Source organism: Aquarana catesbeiana, linkage group LG01, assembly GCF_042186555.1.
Source record: "Aquarana catesbeiana isolate 2022-GZ linkage group LG01, ASM4218655v1, whole genome shotgun sequence".
In the NCBI taxonomy this organism is placed as follows: domain Eukaryota; kingdom Metazoa; phylum Chordata; class Amphibia; order Anura; family Ranidae; genus Aquarana; species Aquarana catesbeiana.
In genome coordinates, this window is record NC_133324.1 from 285284705 (window position 1) to 285306214 (window position 21510).

Sequence of the window (21510 nt, forward strand, 5' to 3'; positions counted from 1 at the left end):
GGGGTAATACTCACTGTCCCAACACTGTAACTGTCACAAACTGACACTATGCAGTAATCAGAAAAAAAAAAAAAAAAAACTGCTGGTGTCAGTTTGTGACGGGGGGGGGGGTGATTGGGGGGCGATCGGGGGGGGGGATCGGGGTGTTTTGTGTGCCTGGCATGTTCTACTGTGTGTGTAGTGTTGTGCACTCACATTGATGTCTTCTCCCCTCGGCGCTGGAACGGAAACTACCGAGCCGAGGGGAGATGACATAATTTCCTTTGCTGCTGTTTAGCATACAGCAGCAAAGGAATGTTCCCATTGGCCGGCGGCGATCGCGAGGGGGGGGCCACGAACGGATGGCCTCCCCCTCATCTCGGATCGCCGGGGAACAGAACGGGACCGCCTCGGGCACCGGGGGGGGGTCCGATCGGACCCCCCACCCGCGGAAGGCAAATCACGTACATGTACGTGATTTTGCCTGCCCGTGCCGCTTTGCCGACGTAAATCGGCGTTAGGCGGTCCTTAAGTGGTTAAGCATCAGTAAATCACTGCTCATTTAAAAATGATGTTTTTTACAAACTTTTTTTTTCATTGATACACTCTATGCTCTTTGTATGCCCAATAATTAGCTTCTAAGCCCTCAAAATGGGCACTTTAGATTTTTCCAGTTCAGATCTAATAGATTTCAAAGGGGTTCGTTATTCGGCTCCACAATTTTCCCAATGTTCTGGCATGAACCGAACAGGGAGTCGTTCGGCCCATCTCTACAGATGAATAAGTACCTAGAGAAGCATGTGTGCCAATGACATGGATAGACATTTTCAGGGAACCATTTCTAAAGCCTGGTACACAACCCAGTGGCCTGAATGAAAAAATAGCGATAGATCGCCATACTAACACAAGCAATGTTACTGCAGTGATCTCCCCTTCCCCCCGGCCAGAACACATGGAACAGGGCTTACAGCTCACGCTGATTGGCTGCTGGTAGGATTCTGCTTTCCCAGCATGCCCGTTTGATAGAAGCCGGTTGCGAGACCGATTCCTGTCAGATAGGCAGATATACATACGTACCGAATTTCGACCGGTTCCTGCATGTTCTAGTTGTCTATGCAATAATAATACAGTCAATTTTTGTAATCCTGAAAGTCTTCCTGAATAGGAGACAAAGTAACAAAGAGATGAAATAAGTGGGGATAAGCTAGAGGTAGACGTATAAGAAATAGAGCAAAGAAGAAAAAAAGGTGGTCAAAGTGGAAGTAAACCCTCGTATCGTTTTCAGCCAAGGAAGCTGCCATCTTGGCCTCTGTTTAATTTTCAACTGCTATGATGCTGCACATGTGATCAGTTATGACAGCAGCCATTGAATGGTTTGACAGTTTGGTTGAGAGCACAGACCAATGTTACAGTTACATTCCCAGCATGTGTCAGAAATGTAACTGTTTTTTGAAACTGTTAAATCAGTGGATTTACTTCCGCTTGATGTATGGGAAGGCATGTGGAAAGGGAAGGGGATGAACTGAAGGATAAGGAGGAGAGGAGGTTTTGGAGAGGTGGGAAACCAGTCAACAGAGAGATTCTGGTCCATAAGTACTGAGGGATTGCCTTGTGATCTGTGTGCTTGAGACAAGCTGTTTATATTCCCTGGAATGTTCAAAGTCTGTCCAATGGAACCACTTACAACTTTTTCTGCTTAGTGGTGCAGTCGCCATCAGATCTCCATGTCGCAGAATTCAATGACTTTATTGAGTTATAACTGTATAGCCGGGGGGGGGGGGGGGGTGATTCTTGCTTCCATAGTAGGAGTGCAGGCCCTAGTTGTATTTAATACACTAACAATAAGGATAACTGATGAGCAGAAAAAAATGGTCAGAGTTATAGATAATGTACCTATTTGAGTAATAAAACTTTTTTCTCAGGAAGCTGCCATCTTAGCCTCTGTTTGCTCTGAAGTTGCCACATTGCTGCACATATAATCAGCTTTGACACCAGTCATTTGATGGCTTGACAGTTTGGTTGAGAGCACAGTAGTGAAGTACACTAATTACTTTTAATAAATCCCCCCCAATGTCTTTATCCATATGTATCTTTAATGACATTTTACATATTCAAATATTTTTGTTATTTAAATAGGCATTAGTATAGTTCTATTCCCTGTGTTTGGTTGCCTTACCTTGTAATGCTGGTTTCACATGTGGCTGCAGTTTGTAATGTCATGGCTGATCGTTCCCCATATGTTCATATACTGCTTCAGCTCTCATGTCCCCCCAAAAGGACAAGACCGCTTCCTGTTTCTTGTTCCACATTTGTGAAGCATGCACAGGATGTTGTGTGAGTGCTAATTTAATGCAGGGGTCGTCAACCCCCGGACCGCGGCACACTACCGGGCTGTGGCCTTTCTGCAGCCGAGCCGTGGGTGCGGACGGCCGCCATGAGACACCTAAAAGCAGTTACAACGTTGTCGGTGATAAAAACAAAAATAAAAGTCCAGACAGGAAATGGCTGCAAAAGCTAGCTTAGGAGACACTTGGGACACTGTCAGTAAATTAACCATCAAGACCGCCACAATCACAACAAAGGGGGCATTAATGAAAAACCACAAGGATTAAGTGAAAAAGGCATCTTGATGATCAACAGTGTACAGGGACTTCCTACTGGTGGAAAGTGGTTAAAGTGTATCTCAACTCAGAAATAAATATTCCTTAGATGTAGTGTGTGTATTAGTTTTATTTTTTCAGGCTTTTTTCCCTTTAATTTTCATGTGATATTCCACAAATAACGCACTTTTGTTCCTTCATGTCTTTGCTGATTTCTCCATTGTGTCTGGGGAGGCAGTGATGGTTGTTATACAGGTTAAACTTCAACATGGTTGCCTTTGTTCACCTCTATTACACCGTGGATTAATGGGATTAGTAGTTTACACAATAAAGATAGGGTCTTTTGTGTTTTCTTTTAAGCCCACAGAAAGTGACTAGGGCACTGAAATTTTGGCAAGATCAAAAAGTATTTAGAAAATACAGTGCTCTGCTACAGATACAATCATCAGCACAATCCCAGCTGTCCCAGCGGCGGGTGCTGACTCCTCTAGTGGTTTTTTCTCCACATCAGAAGCAAAAGTAGAAAGAAGGAAAGTAGCTGCACTCTGGATTGAAAGCCACCATAGTAGTTTTATTGAACAGCCCAGTGCAAGGCAGACCACCTGGACTCCGACCTTTAACGTGTTTTAGTTTGCTTAGTTGTAGAGTATTTTTTTGTACTTACTGAAAATGTTCTTGGCATTAAAAGTGAAAACTAGTTCAGTCAAAAAAATAAATAATAATAATTTTAAAAAAAATCAGCCACCACACCTAAGAACTGGTAAGCTTTTGTGTTTTGGGGGTTAGATAGATACAGTATGCTTTAAAGAGTATGTAAATCTAACATTTCATATTCCTGGTATGTGCCTGCTGTACCATGTACTTTTATGAAAAAGTATCCTGTTCTCTTTGTATGGCTTCTTTTGTATGAAATCCCTGCTGCTCCTGCCAGTCCGTCTGCTTTCCTATTAAAAACTGTAGCTGTGCTGGGAACTCTAATGGTCAGACATGTCCTGACACCCACACACCCACACACCCACCCACACACACACACCCACACACACACACCCACACACACACCCACACACACACACGCACAGCCATTCACTAGGAAGATCAGTGTACTGCTGCTTCTCCTCCCCCCCAGCTCTTATGCAGCTGAGAACAGAGGGAATGTGATCACTTATTAAATTGGGAAAAGGGGTATTTATAATGTTTTTTTTTTTTTATCTATACACAAATGCTTTGCCTTTTGTTTCTCTTTTAAACTCAATGGGTTGTTTTACAAGGTGAGGGCTTACATATACTTTAATCTTAATGACATGGTTCTAATTTCATGGATTAGAAGTGGTGGTAGGGCTGTGCCTCCTTATTCCACATGACAGATCTGCAATTTTGTTCATTTAGATTAGGAGAATGATTTGTGAATGTTGTTTTCATGTGTCATATGTTTTAGGTTTTTCTCATTTATTTGTAGGCTCCATTTGGTTGAAAATGTTATGTTTGTCAGGTCAAATATGTTGAAAACGTCAACAGTATCTACAGTTGGGTCCATATATTTTTGGTCATGGGCACAATTTTCATACTTTTGGATCTGTATGCCACCAGAATAAAATTAAAATGAAACAATCCAAATGATTTTGAAGTGCAGACTTTAAGCTTTAATTTAAGGGGTTGAACATATCAAGTGCAAATTTTAGGAACTGCAACCATTTTTTTACACAGTCCCTCCATTTTCAGGGGCTCAAATGTAATTGGACAAATGAATATAATCATAAATAAAATGTTCATTTTTAATATTTTGTTGAGAATCCTTTACTGGCAATAACTGCCTGAAGTCTGGAACCCATGAACAAGACTGGGTTTCCTCCTTTCTGATGCTTTGCCAGGCTCTAACTGCAGCTATCTTCAGTTGTTCTTTGTTTGTGGGTCTTTCTGCCTTTAGTTTTGCCTTCAGCAAGTGAAATGCATGCTCAATTGGGTTGAGATCAGGTGATTGACTCGGCCATTGTAGAATATTCACTTATGTTCCTTCAAAAGTTTCTGGGTTGCTTTTGCAGTGTGTTTTGAATCATTGTCCATCTGTACTGTGAAGCGCCGTCCAATCAACTTTGCTGAATCTGGGCTGACAGTATATCTCTAAACACTGCAGAATTCATCCGGCTGCTTCTGTCTTCTGTCACATTATCAATAAACACCAATGACCCCTTGCCCCTGGAAGCCATGCATGCCCATGCCATCACACTGTCTCCACTATGTATTACAGATGACATTGTGTGCTTTGGATCATGAGCTGTTCCATTTTTGATGTTATTTGGCTAAGTCTAATCTGGCTTTTCTATTATTTAGGCTTATGAATGCACCTTGCGGTGAACCCTCTGTATTTGCTCTCCTGAGGTCTTCTTTTGATTGTGGACTTTGACAATAATACACCCACCTCCTGGAGAGTGTCCTTCACTTGTCTGGATGTTGTGAATGGGTTTTTCTTTACCATAGAGAGGATCCTGTGATTATCCACCACTGTTCTCTTCTGTGGACATCCAGGACTTTTGAAGTTGCTGAGCTCACCGGTGGGTTGTTCTTTCCCCAGAATGTACCAAACTGTTGTTTTGGCCACTCTTAATGTTGCTGCTATCTATCTGATAGATTTGTTTCATTTTTTAAGCCTTACAATCGCCTGTTTCACTTGCATGGACAGCTTCTTTGAACGAATGATGTAGGTTCACAGCAATAGATTCCAAATGCAAATACCACACTTAGAATCAACTCCAGACCTTTTAGCTGCTTAATTGATGAAGAAATAACGAAGAAGTAGCCCACACCTGGCCATGAAACAGCTTTTGATTCAATTGTCCAATTACCGTATTTATCGGCGTATAACACGCACTTTTTTCCCCTTAAAATCAGGGGAAAATCGCGGGTGCGTGTTATACGCCGATCCCCTGCGATCCTGAGCTGACAGATCTAAAAAATCGACGACCGCGATTTGAAAATGGCGCCGCCGGCGCCGAAATACACAGATCCGGTCCTCGGCTCTTCTCGGCCACTTTCGGCTTCACTCGACGCCGGCCGAACCTAGCCGAGTGTACTCGACTAAGTTCGGATAGCTCCGCTCACAGTCACGCCCATCCCGGGCGGGACTACGAGTGGAGCCGAAAGTGAACGAGAGCCGCCGAGAAGAGCCGAGGACCGGCTCTGTGTATTTCGGCACCGGCGGCGCCATTTTCAAGTCGCGGTCGGCGATTTTGAAGCCCAGGATGGCAGGGGATCACTGGGGCAAGGCTGCACTGGGGCAAGGCTGCACTGGGGCAAGGCTGCACTGGGGAAGGCTGCACTGACAAGGCTGCACTGGGGAAGGCTGCAGTGACAAGGCTGCACTGGGGAAGGCTGCACTGACAAGGCTGCACTGAGAAGTCTGCAATGATGAGCATTTAAATGTAAGTTTTTTTCCCTTCATCTTCCCTCCTAAAAGTTTTTTTTCCTTAAAATTCCCTCCTAAACTTGGGGTGCGTGTTATACGCCGATAAGTACGGTACTTTTGGCCCCCTGAAAAAGGGGGGGGGGTGGCTAATCTTAAGAGCTGTAATTCCTAAACCTTTCCTCCGATTTGGATGTACATGCCCTCAAATTAAACCTGATAGTGTGCACTTTTAGTACATATCCATTATATAACTATAGCTTGAATATGTTTTGGTAAATACCCGAAAACTAAAATTGTGCGTGTGTTCAAATATATATGGACCCAACTGTATGTGACGTACTTTTATTTCTACATAGCTGTATAATGCTGACAATTTCCCCAAAGTGCTTTGCAGAGAACATTAACTGTCCATACTCACAATTTAATATTCCTATCTCAGTTTTACTGTAGAGCTGATCTCTGGTGAAGGCCAGTTAACCTACCAGTATGTATTGGATTGTATAAGGAAAGACCTGGAGAAAAGCCAGACATGTGCAGAAACATACAAACTCAGTGCAGACAGTGACATAGGTAGAAACTGAACCCAGAATCCTGTGCTGGAAGGAAAGGTAGTTCTTACTAGTCATTCTTACAGTGTCTATGGTTAGAGCAAGTTGGTTTGTGTAATCCTCTCTAGTGGTACAATCTGAACTCTTCCAATGTACAGGAGTTATTTGACAAAAGAAGATCATCAACATTATTTCAGTTAAATGGGTTATACAATTCTTGGTCAGTTTTGATTGTTTTATCCTGGTTAAGCAAGGAAATTCAGCATTGTGTCTAATGGGTGTACATGTCAGATAGAACAAAAACATTGTTGCATGGTTTAATTTAATGGGTTTTTCAAAAGCCAATGTGTGGGTATCTTTACACTACCCAGTCACTGAAAGCTATGCTTGAATCTCTTTACCCGTAGTGTGTGATCAGTAATCCCAGCTGTGACAGAGAGCAGAGAACACGGCCTTTCAACTGCTAAAGAAACTCATTGACTGTGATGAAACCTGATCAATGTCGTATGGCATATCCATATTTATGTCTTATACTATACAGTGCCTTTTCCTGGGAGGGACAAACTGCAATTTCCAATGTCTCCTGTCTCTGATCTGGCCCCAACCATATTCTTTGCAGAGTAGCATTGGTTGCCGGTGCTGGAATCTTCTGTTTTACAGTACCCAGCCCAAGATGCAGCACTATATTCTAGGGATGAGGTTATGCAGAGTAAGTGGGCAGAGCTTTTGCATCAGGGAGAGGCCCTGATAAAAGGGCCCATTGGGCTGTATGAGAAAAATCAATAGATTCCCCCATCGACACTAAAGAGCTGGGTGGAAGAATCTCCCACTGCGAGCTATTGTAATCTGACAGGCAGCTAGCGCCCAGCTGGCTGCAGTCATTGTCCTGCCGACTTTTTTCTGCCCAGCTCTTTCCATTTTCGAAGTTTATAAAATTGGGAGGTATCGGCAAGGTCACCCGCAGCTTGAATTTCAGTCAAAATTCGAGCCATGTATCGCTAGCTCTTATTCACACTTAGAACACCAATAGGCAAAGGGAAAAAAACATATCGTAATTTAATTGCACCGTTACCTATGTTTTGTCTCACTTGCTACTGTGTGCACTTTAGACTTTAGTGTAAGAATTATATGAGGGCTCTTCAAAAAGTTTCCACACTTTTTTAAACTGTTTTTTTTTTTTTTTTTAAAGAATTTCAAAAACAAATTGCATCACTTTTCTACATAGTCACCTTCCTTTGCAATGCATTTTTTCCAAGCGTTGTACCAACTTTTTAATGCCATCAGCAAAACTCCTCTTGCCCTCACCGTTTTCAACAAAAAACATAAAAGTGTGGAAAACCTTTTGAAGACCCCTTGTTTTTGCTTCAGGCCCCTCGTTCTGTTGAGACACCCCTGCCACCCAAACAAACTTTTAGCATTTGGGGTGCCACTTTCACCATAATGTGAACAGTTCTTAGAAAAATGAAAAAGTACTAAATACTGAAAGCAAGGGCACAGTAGAGCAATTCTGCCTTGCTGCCTCCCACTCCAGGAAAATGCTAAGTTTCATATTAATAGCAGAGAAATCCTTGGTATGAACAATACAAAATTATAAAAAAAATACATTAGTAAAGTACAGTAAAATCATTTTCTAAAATCGGGCTACATGATCTGGTTGTCCTGCTTTCTTCATAAGATGCAACCTCAGAAAAGAGGTGCTGCAGAAGCTCAAAATGGGTAACATGATATAGTCATATGACACTGAGAAGTGATTTGCTTTGCGTAGGTATGACGCAAGTAAAGTACTATTCAGCCTGTGTTAGCAGAGGTAGTGGTGGAGAGGCGCTGGGGTCACTAGAGGTTTGAGTGATTTTGAATGCAGTGCCACCACTACCGCACAGGTATTATTATATCTGAACAGAGATTTAGCGGGTAAGATGTCAAGAATACTGGCTGCTGAGCAATAGTGTAATTGGTTAAGTACATTGATTAGGTTAAATATTGCTACAGGTGTAAAAAAAAAAAGTTTTCTTGGACTTAGTGCACTTATGCAGTCATTTAAAACAGTACATTATGTTTTATTGCCTAATTAGTGTATAAAATGTCTGAAGGCCTACTTTGTGTTACCTTTCCACTATCTCCTGCACATCCAAAAACAGACAGAATGGGAGGCAATACATCATGGGTAATATTACCACATGGATCTGTGGTGTTACACAATATTGCCATGGTAACATGGGCTACTGACATGTATAACATGGAGGGAACTCTGCTTTAGGCTGGGTTCACATATGAGCACGCAGCGGCTCACAGCAGGAGTCCGGTGCGTCCCTTGTTCACTGTTTCAGGTCTGATTTCAGGGCGAATTTTTGGCTGAATTCGGACCTGAAACTGATCAAAAGACGCACAGAGCTGCTGCAGAGATATGTGAACCGACTCCATAGGGAGCCAGTCACAATGTCCTACTATTGCGAATTGGATGCGGGTTCCCCGCATCTGATTCCCACTAGTGTGAACCCAGCGTGAATGTTCATTCTTTCTGTTAACACTAGAAGACCCTGTCTTAAACATTTTTCGTGCCTATAGAAGATGTTCCTTCCTTTAGAGCGGAACTTTACCCATAATAACTTGATTAAAAATAATGTTCTTTAGCAAGGAACATACATTCCACATTAATAATTATGCTACCAAAATTAGTGTGTGCTGTAAATTGCCTTCAGCATTACTCATGTTTCTTCTTGCTGGAGGCTGCCATTTTGCTGAAGCCCAGAGCCCCAGCTGTAAATCATAAAGCAGAATTAAACCCATTGATTTACCACTTTCAAAAAACAGTTTGATTTGATGGTGTCCTCAACCAAACTGTCAAACCATCAAATGGCTGGTGTCCTAACTGATCACATGCTCCATGGCAGTTGCAGTTCAAACAGAAGCGGCTTCCTTGGCTGTAAAGAATAGAGAGGTTTAATTGCACTTTAGCCACTTGCCGACCAGCCGCCGCAGTTGTACTGCGGCAGAATGGCGCGGCTGGGTGAAACGACAAGGCGCGAGCCCTGCTCACCCACGGAGCCGATGCGAGTGCCCGGCGGTCGCGATCACCGCCGGGCTCCCACAATCACTCGGGGCACACGGAGAACCGGGAACTATGTGTGTAAACACACGGTTTCCAGTTCTCTGAGGGGAGAAGTCACAGATCGTCTGTTCATACAGAGTATGAACAGCGATCTATCTCTTCCCCTACACAGTCCACTCCCCCCTTCAGTTAGAGAACACACTAGGGAACACAATTAACCCCTTGATCGCCCCCTAGTGTTAACCCCTTCCCTGCCAGTGCCATTTTTACAGTAATCAATGCAATTTTATAGCACTGATCGCTGTAAAAATGCCAATGGTCTAAAAAATGTGTCAAAATTGTCTACCATAATGTCGCGGTCCCGATAAAAATCACAAATTGCCACCATTACTAGTAAAAAAAAATTTAATAAAAATGCCATAAAACTATCCCCTATTTTGTAGACGCTATAACTTTTGCGCAAACCAATCAATACACGCTTATTGCAATTTTTTTTTTTTTTTTACCAAAAATATGTAGAACAATACATATTGGCCTAAACTGAGGAAAGAAAGTTTTTTTTTATATATTTTTGGGGGATATTTATTATAGCAAAAAGTTAAAAATATGCGTTTTTTCCAAAATTGTCGCTTTTTTTGTTTATAGCGCAAAAAAATAAAAACCGCAGAGGTGATCAAATACCACCAAAAGAAAGTTCTATTTGTGGGGGAAAAAGGATGTCAATTTTGTTTGGGTGCAACGTCACACGACCGCGCAATTGTCAGTTAAAGTGACGCAGTGCCAAATGGCAAAAAGTGCTCTGGTCAGGATAGGGGTAAAATCTTCTGAAGCTGTTGAAGTGGAGCTCCACCCAAAAGGGGAAGCTCCACTTGTTTGCTTCCTCCCCCTTCCGCTGCCACATTTGGCACTTTTTGGGGGGAGCGGATACCTGTCAAAACCAGGTACCCGCTCCCACTTCTGGGTAAGATCGCTCGTAATCGTTGAGTGGCGATCTACGGAATTTCCAGCCCATCCTCCTCCCCCGAGAGACACTGGTCCCAAAAGACATCGGGGCCATTTAGAAAGCTTTCACTTCCTGTCTCCCTTAGTGAAGATGCCCAATGCCTGCACTCGGAGCTGATGAATGGATCAGCTAGGGGTGCCGACATTGTGGGCTCCCTAGACAGGACAGGTAAGTGTCCTTGTATTAAAAGTCAGCAGCTACAGTATATGTAGCTGCTGACTTTTATAATTTTTTTTCCCCCCCAGGTTGGAACTCCTCTTTAAGGCTGTTAGCAGATCAACCTCTACAAACTCAGCAGTGCCTAAAAATGCCTTTTGTGTCATTGAGAAAAATGCAAGGCATTCTGTCTGAATTGTACCTGTGCCAATCAAGCGATTCCCCCCCCCGTAGTTACAGCAAGGCAGCCGCTCGACATGGGAACTGAAAGATGGCAAGGATCACTGTAATAAGGATCTGCCAGGTATGGAATGTGCATACTTACATAGGTCTAAGCTGGACCAAAATAATTGTGCAAAAACATACCTTAAAGTGGAGTTCCACCCACTTTTACAACTCTTCAGCATCCCTCACTAAACTGTGCACTGTAAACGAATTGAATATTTTTAAATTTTTTTCTCAGCACATACTGTATATCTGCTGTATTCATTTTTCACTTCCTCCTCCCTGGCCGCGGCCCATCGCATCATTTCCTGTTTGCAATGCCTTCTGGGAAGGGGCGGCAACTTCCTCTGTAACTGCTGTTGCTATGGAAACCTGACCTGAAACCTATTACACTGCTTGTGCTGCACTGAGCATGTGCGAGATCTGCAAGGATGAGATCCAGGAAGAAATACAGTCTGGCTTCAGATGCCCACACTTAAGATGGCCACGGCCTGCTGTAAGTTTATAAAATAACAAACTACTGCTATAAACTAACAACACGGACCTTAGTTTACAGACTAACTTTACTAGAATACATTAAGCTTGTGTATTATAGAGGTATTTTTATTTAAAAAGTATAATTTTGGCCGGAACACCACTTTAAGTTCAGATTTCACCTGTTCATCTTTGCAAAGAGTGATGCTGATGTCCCAGAACTAGTATGCAGTCCATGTGTGAAGAAATGGCAACTGCCTTCTGAAACATCTCATGCAGTTATTTTGCCATGTCATTGATTTCTTGAAATTGTTCTGTGACAGACAGGAAGCATTCAATCAGATTCAAACTCCGGATTTAAAGGATTGAGTAAAACTTCAGTTTCTTTTTTTGCGATTTTACTTATGATCTAGGGTTGTCATAAGAGGTTATTATTAAAATAAACTCTAATGGAGAATACTGGGCCCTTTACCCATATCAACCTTTTAAATGTCAACTTGTCCTAACCTGCACTGGAATACTAAGAGGTGGAATCTGATTGGTTGCTACGGATCTCTGCCTTCTCTTGGCCAGATTTTAGAACATATATATATTTGTTGTGGAATGGTATTAGTTGATTTTGAAATCTTTGGATGTTATAACAGTAATCGAACTCTAGGGGACTGGTTTGCCATCTATTTGATACCACACACAGTGTTTCTTTCTATACCTAATTTATAAAGCAAATATGTGTTCTTATTGGGGGAATAAAATAAATAAATATATATATATATATATACATGCACAGCATATACCCAAAGCAGTATCTGTTTCATCCTGTCTGTTGTCTCCTCAGAACTTGCAGTGGGCCCGAGACGTGTTGCTAGGCAGCAGTATCCCGTGGCAGCAGCTGAAGCACATGCCAGCGCAGGGACTCTTCTACGAGAGGAACAAGACCAATTTCTTCAATGTAAGTTTTGTGCTGTGTATAATAAGATGGTCAGAATAAAAATGGGTTCTGTTGAAAGAGTTAACTGGACACATGAGTCATCTATTTCATTCTTATAGAATGGAGCTCAGGTTAGCTGAGTTTCAAGTTAATGAATAAAGCCTAGGTTCACATTGGAGCGATTTGAGAGATCAAATCGCATGACAAGTCGCAGCCTATTGGAGGCAATGGCACTGTTCCAATCGGTGCAACACCGATTTTGCGGCGCTGCACTGATTTGCAAAGGTAGTTCCTGTACTACTTTTGCCGATTTCAGCTGCAACTTCAATAGACATCTGTGCATGAAGCCACACATATGTCTATCAAGTAGCAGCTGAAATCACGCCGACCTTGCTACTTTGAAATCCCGCTACTCAAGTGAAGTAGCGGAATTTCAAAGTAGCATCAATGTATCAATGTGAACCAGGGCTAAAGGTGTGTTTTTATAAAAGCTAGAGGGAAGGCATTGGTAGTTGCAGTCCAAAAACAACCAGTCTGATGCCTCCTTTCATATATACTAAGGTATGCTGCAAAATGACAGGCAATATCTGATTGTTGCTATATGCAATATTTCTGATGATTTCCAATTACAGGACACTTGTCATATTAGGCTCTATTCACAGAAATGCGTTTTTTTTCTTTTTTTTGCAGAATTGCAGGACATTTTTTTAACATGGGTTCATGGGTAGATTTCAATGGAGAAGCTGCAGAAAAGCATGTAGTGCGTTTTTGCCGCAATTTTCTTTTTGCGTTTTTTTAATCTGCCCAACAACAAATTTGTCAAAAAAAAAAAAAAAAAAAAAAAGCATAACAAAATGCAAATCGCTGCAAAATCGTGGTAAAAAAACAGCAACTAGCACTGCAGAAACACTCAAAAGCAACATCATAGATGTGAATCGAGCCTTAGGAAAGGTCCTAAGCTACTAGCAAACTGAAAAACTGTCTCCTAGAGCTGTCTGGACAAACCTTTAATTTTCAGAGATCTCAAAAACCTGGGCCACTCAAGTAGGCAAATGCCTACTTCAAGGACCCTTATCTTTAAAAAAAAATACAGTATTATTAAAACTTTATGCCCCTCTCCATGACCAGGCAATTTTTTGCGATATGGCACTGCGTTACTTTAACTGACAATTGCGCAGTCATGCAACGCTGTGCCCAAATAGAGCTTTCTTTTGGTGGTATTTGATCACCACTGGGGTTTTTATTTTTTGCACTATAAACAAATAAAGACAGGCAATTAAAAAAAAAAAAAAAACAATATTTTTTACTTTCTGCTAAAAAACCTATCCAATGAGGAAATTTAAAAAAATCGAATTTCCTCAAAAAATTTAGGCCAATATGTATTCTGCTACATATTTTTGGTAAAAAAGAAATCCCAATAAGCGTATATTGATTGGTTTGATCAAAAGTTCTAGCATCTACAAACTATAGTATATAGTGGATTTTTAATTTTTTTTATATACTACTAATGGCGGCAATCAGCGACTTATAGAGGGACTGTGATATTGTGGCGGACAGTCTGATGCTTTGTGGAAACCAGTGACACTAATACAGTGATCAGTGCTAAAAATATGCACGGTCCCTGTACTAATGACACTGGCTTTGAAGGGGTTAAACATCTTGGGTGGTCAGAGGGTTAAATGTGTGCCTAACCAATATTTTTGTGTACTATATGTTTTGTTTTTACTAAGGGATCTGATGGATTTTTTTCCCTGCATTGCAGGGAAAGCAAATCCATCATATTCCTGCTGACAGAACAGAGCAGAGCTCTGCCTTGTTTACATAGGCAGAGCTCTGTTCTCTGTCTCCCTTTGTCGATCAGCGGACATCCATTGGCCGACACCCACTAATCGGCTTGTGCCAGATCAGGTACTAGGTATGTGTTCCTTTGTAGGAGAGCCGCCTTATTGCCGTACACCTAAGTGATGCGGTCGGTAAGCGGTTAACATGTATTTCTCTGTATTTGACTGCAAACCATGTGATCCAGCAAAAGAGACAGTGAGGGCCACATTCCTCTACGACTCCTGTGCATTCCCTTGTAGTGTGATTTGGCATCCCTTTAATTTGAATAGGCTGCAAGTCGCACCAGAACACACAAAAAGTGCACTACTTTTGAAAGATTGTTTCCCCAAATTGCATAGTACTGGGGTACCATGCAATTTGGTACCTGCATATGCACGGCATTTGCAATCTGCGTTTTGGGATGTCGTTAAGAATGTATTGGCACCTGCAGCAAACTGTAAAAGCAGTGCGTCTAGAATGCAGTGCAGGAAACACGCATGGAACACGCTTTTCCGCACTGCGTTCTGGTGTGACCTGGCCCTTAAAGGATCAGAGACAAACTATAACCCTGCCAGTTGTGCTTGAGCGCAACAATTTGTTTTTAATTAGTATACTGAATTATAGTTTTAGTTATTAAATGTATTAACTGCATTCAGTTACCAGAATACAATTGGGGAAATCCAGTAAAGTCTTAACATGACTTATCTGGCAGTTTTGCCCAATTAAAGGCCTTTTTCAATTTCAAAGATCCCTGAAGCTCGTTTCGATAGCTTGTTGAAAGTTAAGAGGTTGCTCACCATACTAAAATTCTCGTACGACAGAATACAACTTCAGAAGTGACGAAATGTGTTGACTAGTTTTGTATGTGTTCTTTCATTTCTGAGCATGTGTAGTCTTGCGCTTACGATTTTTTTCGTACGAAAACCATACTAATTAGACGAAATTCGGACGTTGAGTTCACGTATGACAAAAATTGAATAGTCTGCACATCCAGCTTTTGTCTGACGAAAAAACAAAATTGGCTGTTTAAAGCACCATACTAGCGATCCGAAAATCGGCAGATCGTTAGTCGGATGAAATTTTACTTCCGATTTTCGTATCGTGTGTACAGGCCTTAAGGCCCCTTGAAGACGAAACGGATCCACGTGCTCAGTGGGGCATCTATCCTCTGATCCCCACTGAACAGGCGAATGACAGGTCTGTGTTCACTCCACTATGCAGAGCAAACATAGCCCGCTCTCCTCTATGGGACGGTCATTTCCATTCGATTGTCATCCGATCGTCATTCGATCCGCCTGTCGGATGGCGAACATATCACCATAAGTCTGTTTTTAGTGTATTTTATTGGATTGAATGCCCAGCGGGTATGAATGGTCACCGGACAGCGAATGAGAGCCGCCCCACTCTGCCGTCATTTGTCTATACAGCGAGCAGGAGGCGGTTAAAGGAACACTTAATATAAAGTACGTAATTTTCAAAACTTTTTATTTTATAATATTCATAGAATTATATTTACACACACACTTCCAGAAGATCATTAGAACTTTACAGTAAACAATACACATTTTTGTTTATGAGTAGATACATTGAAATACAAAATTGTGAATATTATTCCTACTTCTTTCAAGTAATGAAACATTTGCAACTATATTCAAACTGAAACTGCCAGAATCTGGAGCAACAGTGCATGGCAACCAATCCCCTGTCATTTTTAAAGCTTAAAGAGGTTGTAATTCCTCACATACACCCAGTGAAATAACTGGCCTCAGATGATACACAGAGATGAAACAAATACTCCTACATACGTTGTACATGTTTATCTGCAGCCATATCTTCTCTACAGCCTTCCACAACACACGTTTCACACAGGGGCGGATGGCTACAGAAGAGGGCAAATTTTAAATTGACGGGCCCGTGAAATCGCCCATCAACATTGCAAAACCCTCCCTTCATTTGTTTAAACACACCCCGCAAAAACGTGTAGTTTATTGTTAAAACAACCCCTAAGTTATTAGCTCTGCCCATCAATTTAAAATTCGGCCTCTTCTGTAGCCATCCACCCCTTACACGATATAACAGTAATACACCCGCCCCTTGCAGAGTAACACGAGCATCGGGAGCGTGCGGCAGCATCTGGCACAATGTCGTGGTCATTGCACAGGCGCCGTGTACAGCTGACTCACAGCTGTTCATCTTCGGCTATATTCGGCGGCTCCGTTGTGGTTCGTGCTGCGCCTGCACAGTACGGGGGGGGGGGGGCATTATTCGCCGGGGGACCTTTATCGGCAGGACACCGGCTCATAGACAAAAAAACACAGAGCTGAGTCTGAGTCACATGCTGTGTGCTGGAGGGGGCTGAGGTGTGGGCTTTTATCAGTGACTCATGCAGATATAAAAGGGATCAGAGTAGAACCAGACTAGGTGCTTTGAATTCAAGTTACAAACTAGAGGGATTTGCTTTGTTTACTTTTCATGTCTGAGGTTTACTAACGCTTTAACCAACTGCCAACCACTCTCCATAAATATACTGGGAGTGGGCGACAGGTAGTGGCACAGTCATGTACATGTACATCACTGGCCGCCTTCCGGGTTTAGGGTGCACGTGATTGAACACAGCACAAGTTTGGCAGCAAATTTCAGCCAATGATTTTGGCTGAAATCAGCTGATCGTCTGTGTCCAATCACGCACAGAGTCTGTGTTTACAAAAACATAGAACTCTGTGTACAGGGAACAGTGATCTGGCTGTTTCTTCTCCCTGAAAAGCAGGGAGAAAAAAAAGGCCAGATCAGAAAGTAATAGCAGCACACAGTTAACCCCTTGATTGCCCCTAGATGTTAATCTCTACCCAGCCAATGCCATTAGTACAGTGACAGTGTACAGGATTATCCCTGATGACTGTATTAGTGTCACTAGCGACATCAATGTTAGTAAGTGACCCTTCCAGATAGTGTCTGTTAGCGCCAGATTGCCTGCCACCCTATCACAGTCCCACTATAGTTCAATGATCACCATTACAGTATAGCGTCTATAGCTCCGTAACTTCCAGTATATATAACATAATTTGTAGATGTTAGAACTTTCGCACAAACCAATTAATATACACCTATTGGGACTTTTTTTTTACATTTTTTTTTTTTACCAAGTAAAGCGGTATAATTTATAGCAGTATAATTTTTTTTTTTTTTTTTTATTGGATATGTTTTGCAACAGAAAGAAAATATTGTTGTTTGTTTTCCAAGTTTTTGGTCTTTTTCTGTTTATATAGTAAAAAAATAAAAAACCCAGTGGTGATCAAATACCTCAAATTCCATCAAAAAAGGCTCTATTTATCTGAAAAAAATAATATACATTTAATTTGCGTACAGTGTTGCATGGCCACGCAATTGCCAGTTACAGTAGCACAGTGCTGAATAGCAAAAAAGGTTATTTAGCAGGTGAAACCTTCCATAGGTTAAAGTAGTTGTAAACCTCAGATGTGAAATGTGAACAAAGCATATCCCTCTATAGTGTGTACTTGTCTCAGTCCAGAGCACTAGGTGTCATTTCTGTCTGCTGCTTTGTTCTTCTGCTAACCGCATGAATCATTTCTGACAAGCTTTCCTGACACCAAGAGAAAAAAGGTGACAGGGGAAGTAGTTCCAGCACACAGCCTTTGATTGCCAGCCTCAGCTCTTTTCCTGCGTGCTGTGTAAATGGAGTCTTTTCCCTCCAACTAGCTTTCCTTACTGAGCTCTGCAGAGTGTAACTTCAGCTCCTCGCCCCCCTGCTTTCTGGAAGCTCAGACAAGCTGTATAAATTATGCGCTTTGAATGACTGAAAAGACTGCAGATAAACGGATAAAGCTTATCTAGAAGGATTTCTTTAATCTCTGTGTATTACCAGAAGCCAGTCACTTCACTGGATATATGTAAGGCTTTACAAGCACTTTAACCACTTAAGGACCAGCCTCGTTTTGGATTTTAAGTGTTTACATGTTTAAAACAGTTTTTTTTGCTAGAAAATTACTTGGAACCCCCAAACATTATATATGGTTTTTCTTCTAACACCCTAGAGAATAAAATGGCGGTCGTTGCAATACTTTTTTTTGCACCGTATTTGCGCAGCAGTCTTATAAGCGCACTTTTTTTGGAAAAAATTCACTTTTTTGAATAAAAAAATAAGACAACAGTAAAGTTAGCCCAATTTTTTTTTATATTGTGAAATATAATGTTACGCCAAGTAAATTGATACCCAACATGTCACGCTTCAAAATTGCGCCTGCTCGTGGAATGGCGTCAAACTTTTACCCTCAAAAATCTTGGACGTACATCGTTGTGCGGCGGTCCGGAAGTGGTTAACTGAAAAAAGTTAGAAGCTGATTGGTTGTCGTGCACAGCTGCTTCGGATTCTGTCGCCTCCAGTTTTGATTGAAATGGAATTAAACCCAAAAACAAACATTTATTATATTGCATCTTACCAATTCTTAGATGTGGTGGTTGGATTTGTCTCTTTTTTTTGGCTTTGTTTCTTCTATTTTTATCGGTGATCTAGCCAGCAAGTCTGGATCCGTTTATATGGATGAGACAAACCATTTAACACTGTCAGGGGTGATTAAAATTAGCAGCTTTTATTTATTCATGTAAAACCTTTATCTGAAAAGGAAAAAAATGTTTGCTGTAACTCATCATAATGTGTGAACTGGAGTTTGGCTTCAATTTGTTAGTGAATTCAAATCTGCTAGTACATCTAACACTACCCCCCTTCCCCCCAGACTGCTGCTGTCTGCTATGTCCCCTGTTCTTCATCCACAGTGGGGTCACACTAGTACAGAATGTGTGATACTGGGCAAATGACCAGTTAAAAATGGGGGGGGGGGTTTAAAAAAGAAAATAAATGCAGCCACCACATCTAATGTTTGATAAGCTGTAAAATATTACATTTTCAGTTCTGGATGTAATACCACTTTAATTGCCCTCATTATTTCTTTTTATGTTTTAATATTTACCTTAATCAAATGTTGTAATGTAACTTTCTTAGCTATGTTTGCTTGCCAAATCTTATTACATATACTAACTTCTAGAGTCTCCCTCTAGTGGCTCTCTTTATATCACTGCAGCTGCTCAGCATCCTTGATGAATTTAAGTGAATATAATGGTATCCATATGGAGAGGCTATTTGCAGCTGGTTAGATCAGATGATAAACTAACAGTGTGAAACAAACCGTATGTAATACAGTGTGGCTTTGTAGGAAAAAAATCCTGACAAGCAAATGTGACCCCCATGCATATACAGTATCTCACAAAAGTAAATATACCCCTCACATTTTTGTAAATATTTTATTATATCTTTTCATATGACAACACTGAAGAAATGACACTTTGCTACAATGTAAAGTAGTGAGTGTACAGCTTGTATAACAGTGTAAATTTGCTATCCCCTCAAAATAACTCAACACACAGCCATTATTGTCTATACCGCTGGCAACAAAAGTGAGTACACACACTACTTTACATTGTAGCAAAGTGTCATTTTTTCAGTGTTGTCACATGAAAAGATATAATTAAATATTTACAAAAATGTGAAGGGTGTACTCACTTTTGTGAGATACTGTATATATATATATATATATATATATATGTATATATATATATATGGGAGTCACATATACAGCAGGTAAAATAAGTATTGAACAGGTCAACTTTTTTTTTTACCACATTACAATTACACACTTTAAAAGAGAAGTAAAGGAAAAAATATTTCCTGATTAATACTTACCTAGGTGGATGCATCATCGGTGCCCTGGCGCCTCTACACTGAGAACCGAGCGATCGAACACCGCCGATCGCTAGATTTTGACAGCTCCATGAGCAGATAGCTGCAGACTGTCAGTCACAGCTCCCTGCTCATCTCCCTCATCGCTCATTGGAGCGCTGGGCTGTGGAGGGGGCGGCCGGCTCAGGCTCTCATTGCTCGCTGTGAGGCTGAGCGGGGTGTCAGTCCAGGCACCTGACGGATCCAGACGCCGTGGTCGGGATGACGCAGTGCCTGGACTAACATTGGTGACGTCAGCAGAGAGCGGATTCCAGTCCGCTCTCTGCTGAAAACGGGTCACAGGAGTGAAGAACGAACTGCACTCCTGTGACCCATAGGAGAAGTAGAGCCAAACGAGCTTTGGCTGGACTTCTCCTTTATTACGTAGATATACAGAATGTGCATTGTGTTGCAGTACAAGTCATTTGTATCGGCACCCCAATACACATATACTGTAGCTCTTAAAGTGTATGTAAACCTTAACAATGAACTAGTCTTATGTGCTACCTTGTTGGTCTGTTAAATATACAGTTGGAAGTATTTTGTTATATCTGTTCAATATGTGCAAAAAAATACCTGTTGGTCATTTCAGAAATTCACAGCTGTGCTGTGTCCAATGTCCACTTGCTGTCTTATCACAAATAGGGTAATTAGCCCACCCAGTCCTTATCTTGGGGCTACAGAATGATTAGCCTTTATGTTGTGGGGATGGGAGAGGGGGAGTGATTTAGTGGCAAGAGAAATAGGGGCAGGTCTGACAACCCTTAGTCCACAACAATGCTCAGTGTTGTCACTCCACAACAGGCTTTAGGAATGCATTTCTGGCAGATTAAGAGGAATTTTTCTGTACTTGCAGGATCTTTAAAGGGATAAAACATGGGGGTATGTGCACGTATTGCAGAGATGTACACCATATGTTGTGTTTTGTTTTTTTTGCCTTGATATGGCTTTTATTTTGCCTTGACATACCCTTAAAGCAGAGTTTCCTTAAAAAAAATTTTTTAGATGTCAGCAGCTGCAAATACTGCAGCTGCTGACTTTTAAAATAAGGACACTTTCCTGTCCCGGGGTCCAGCGATGTCGGCACCTGAGGCCGAACCGTCCCTCGATCCTCGGATGCTGCTGCCGCCATTCTCACTGAGGGAATCAGGAAGTGAAGCGTTGCGGCTTCACTGCCCGGTTCCCTACTGCGCATGCGCGAGTCGCGCTGCGCGTCTACACTGGTCCCCGTTGTGTTGTGGGAACTGTGTATTTCCCACAACACAACGGGGGTGGGCGGGGAGTCTGCGGCTAGCTATACCCTGAAGTGGGTGCAGATACCTGTATTAGACAGGTATCTGCACCCCCCTGAAAGGTGCCAATTGTGACACCGGAGGGGGGGAGGAATCCGATGAGCGGAAGTTCCACTTTAGGGTGGACCTCCGCTTTAATAGCAGAGTTGCTGTACTGGAAAAAGTGATATAGACACATTTTTAGCTGTTCTGCAGTATTTTAGCAGGCCATTCAAAATGATCGGGCTACCTTAGCACAAGAAAT

At 41.8% G+C, this 21510-nt stretch overlaps 1 protein-coding gene across 4 annotated transcripts in view; it reads left to right on the forward strand.

Annotated features, from left to right (window-relative positions):
• The window catches only part of CABIN1 (calcineurin binding protein 1), a 372633-nt gene that overhangs the window by 218722 nt on the left and 132401 nt on the right, over positions 1-21510 (forward strand). For all 4 annotated transcript variants that reach the window (XM_073629206.1, XM_073629207.1, XM_073629208.1 and 1 more), the window contains one exon: positions 12270-12383. In XM_073629206.1, coding sequence (XP_073485307.1) covers positions 12270-12383 — 114 coding nt within the window. The remainder of the gene's footprint in view (positions 1-12269; positions 12384-21510) is intronic.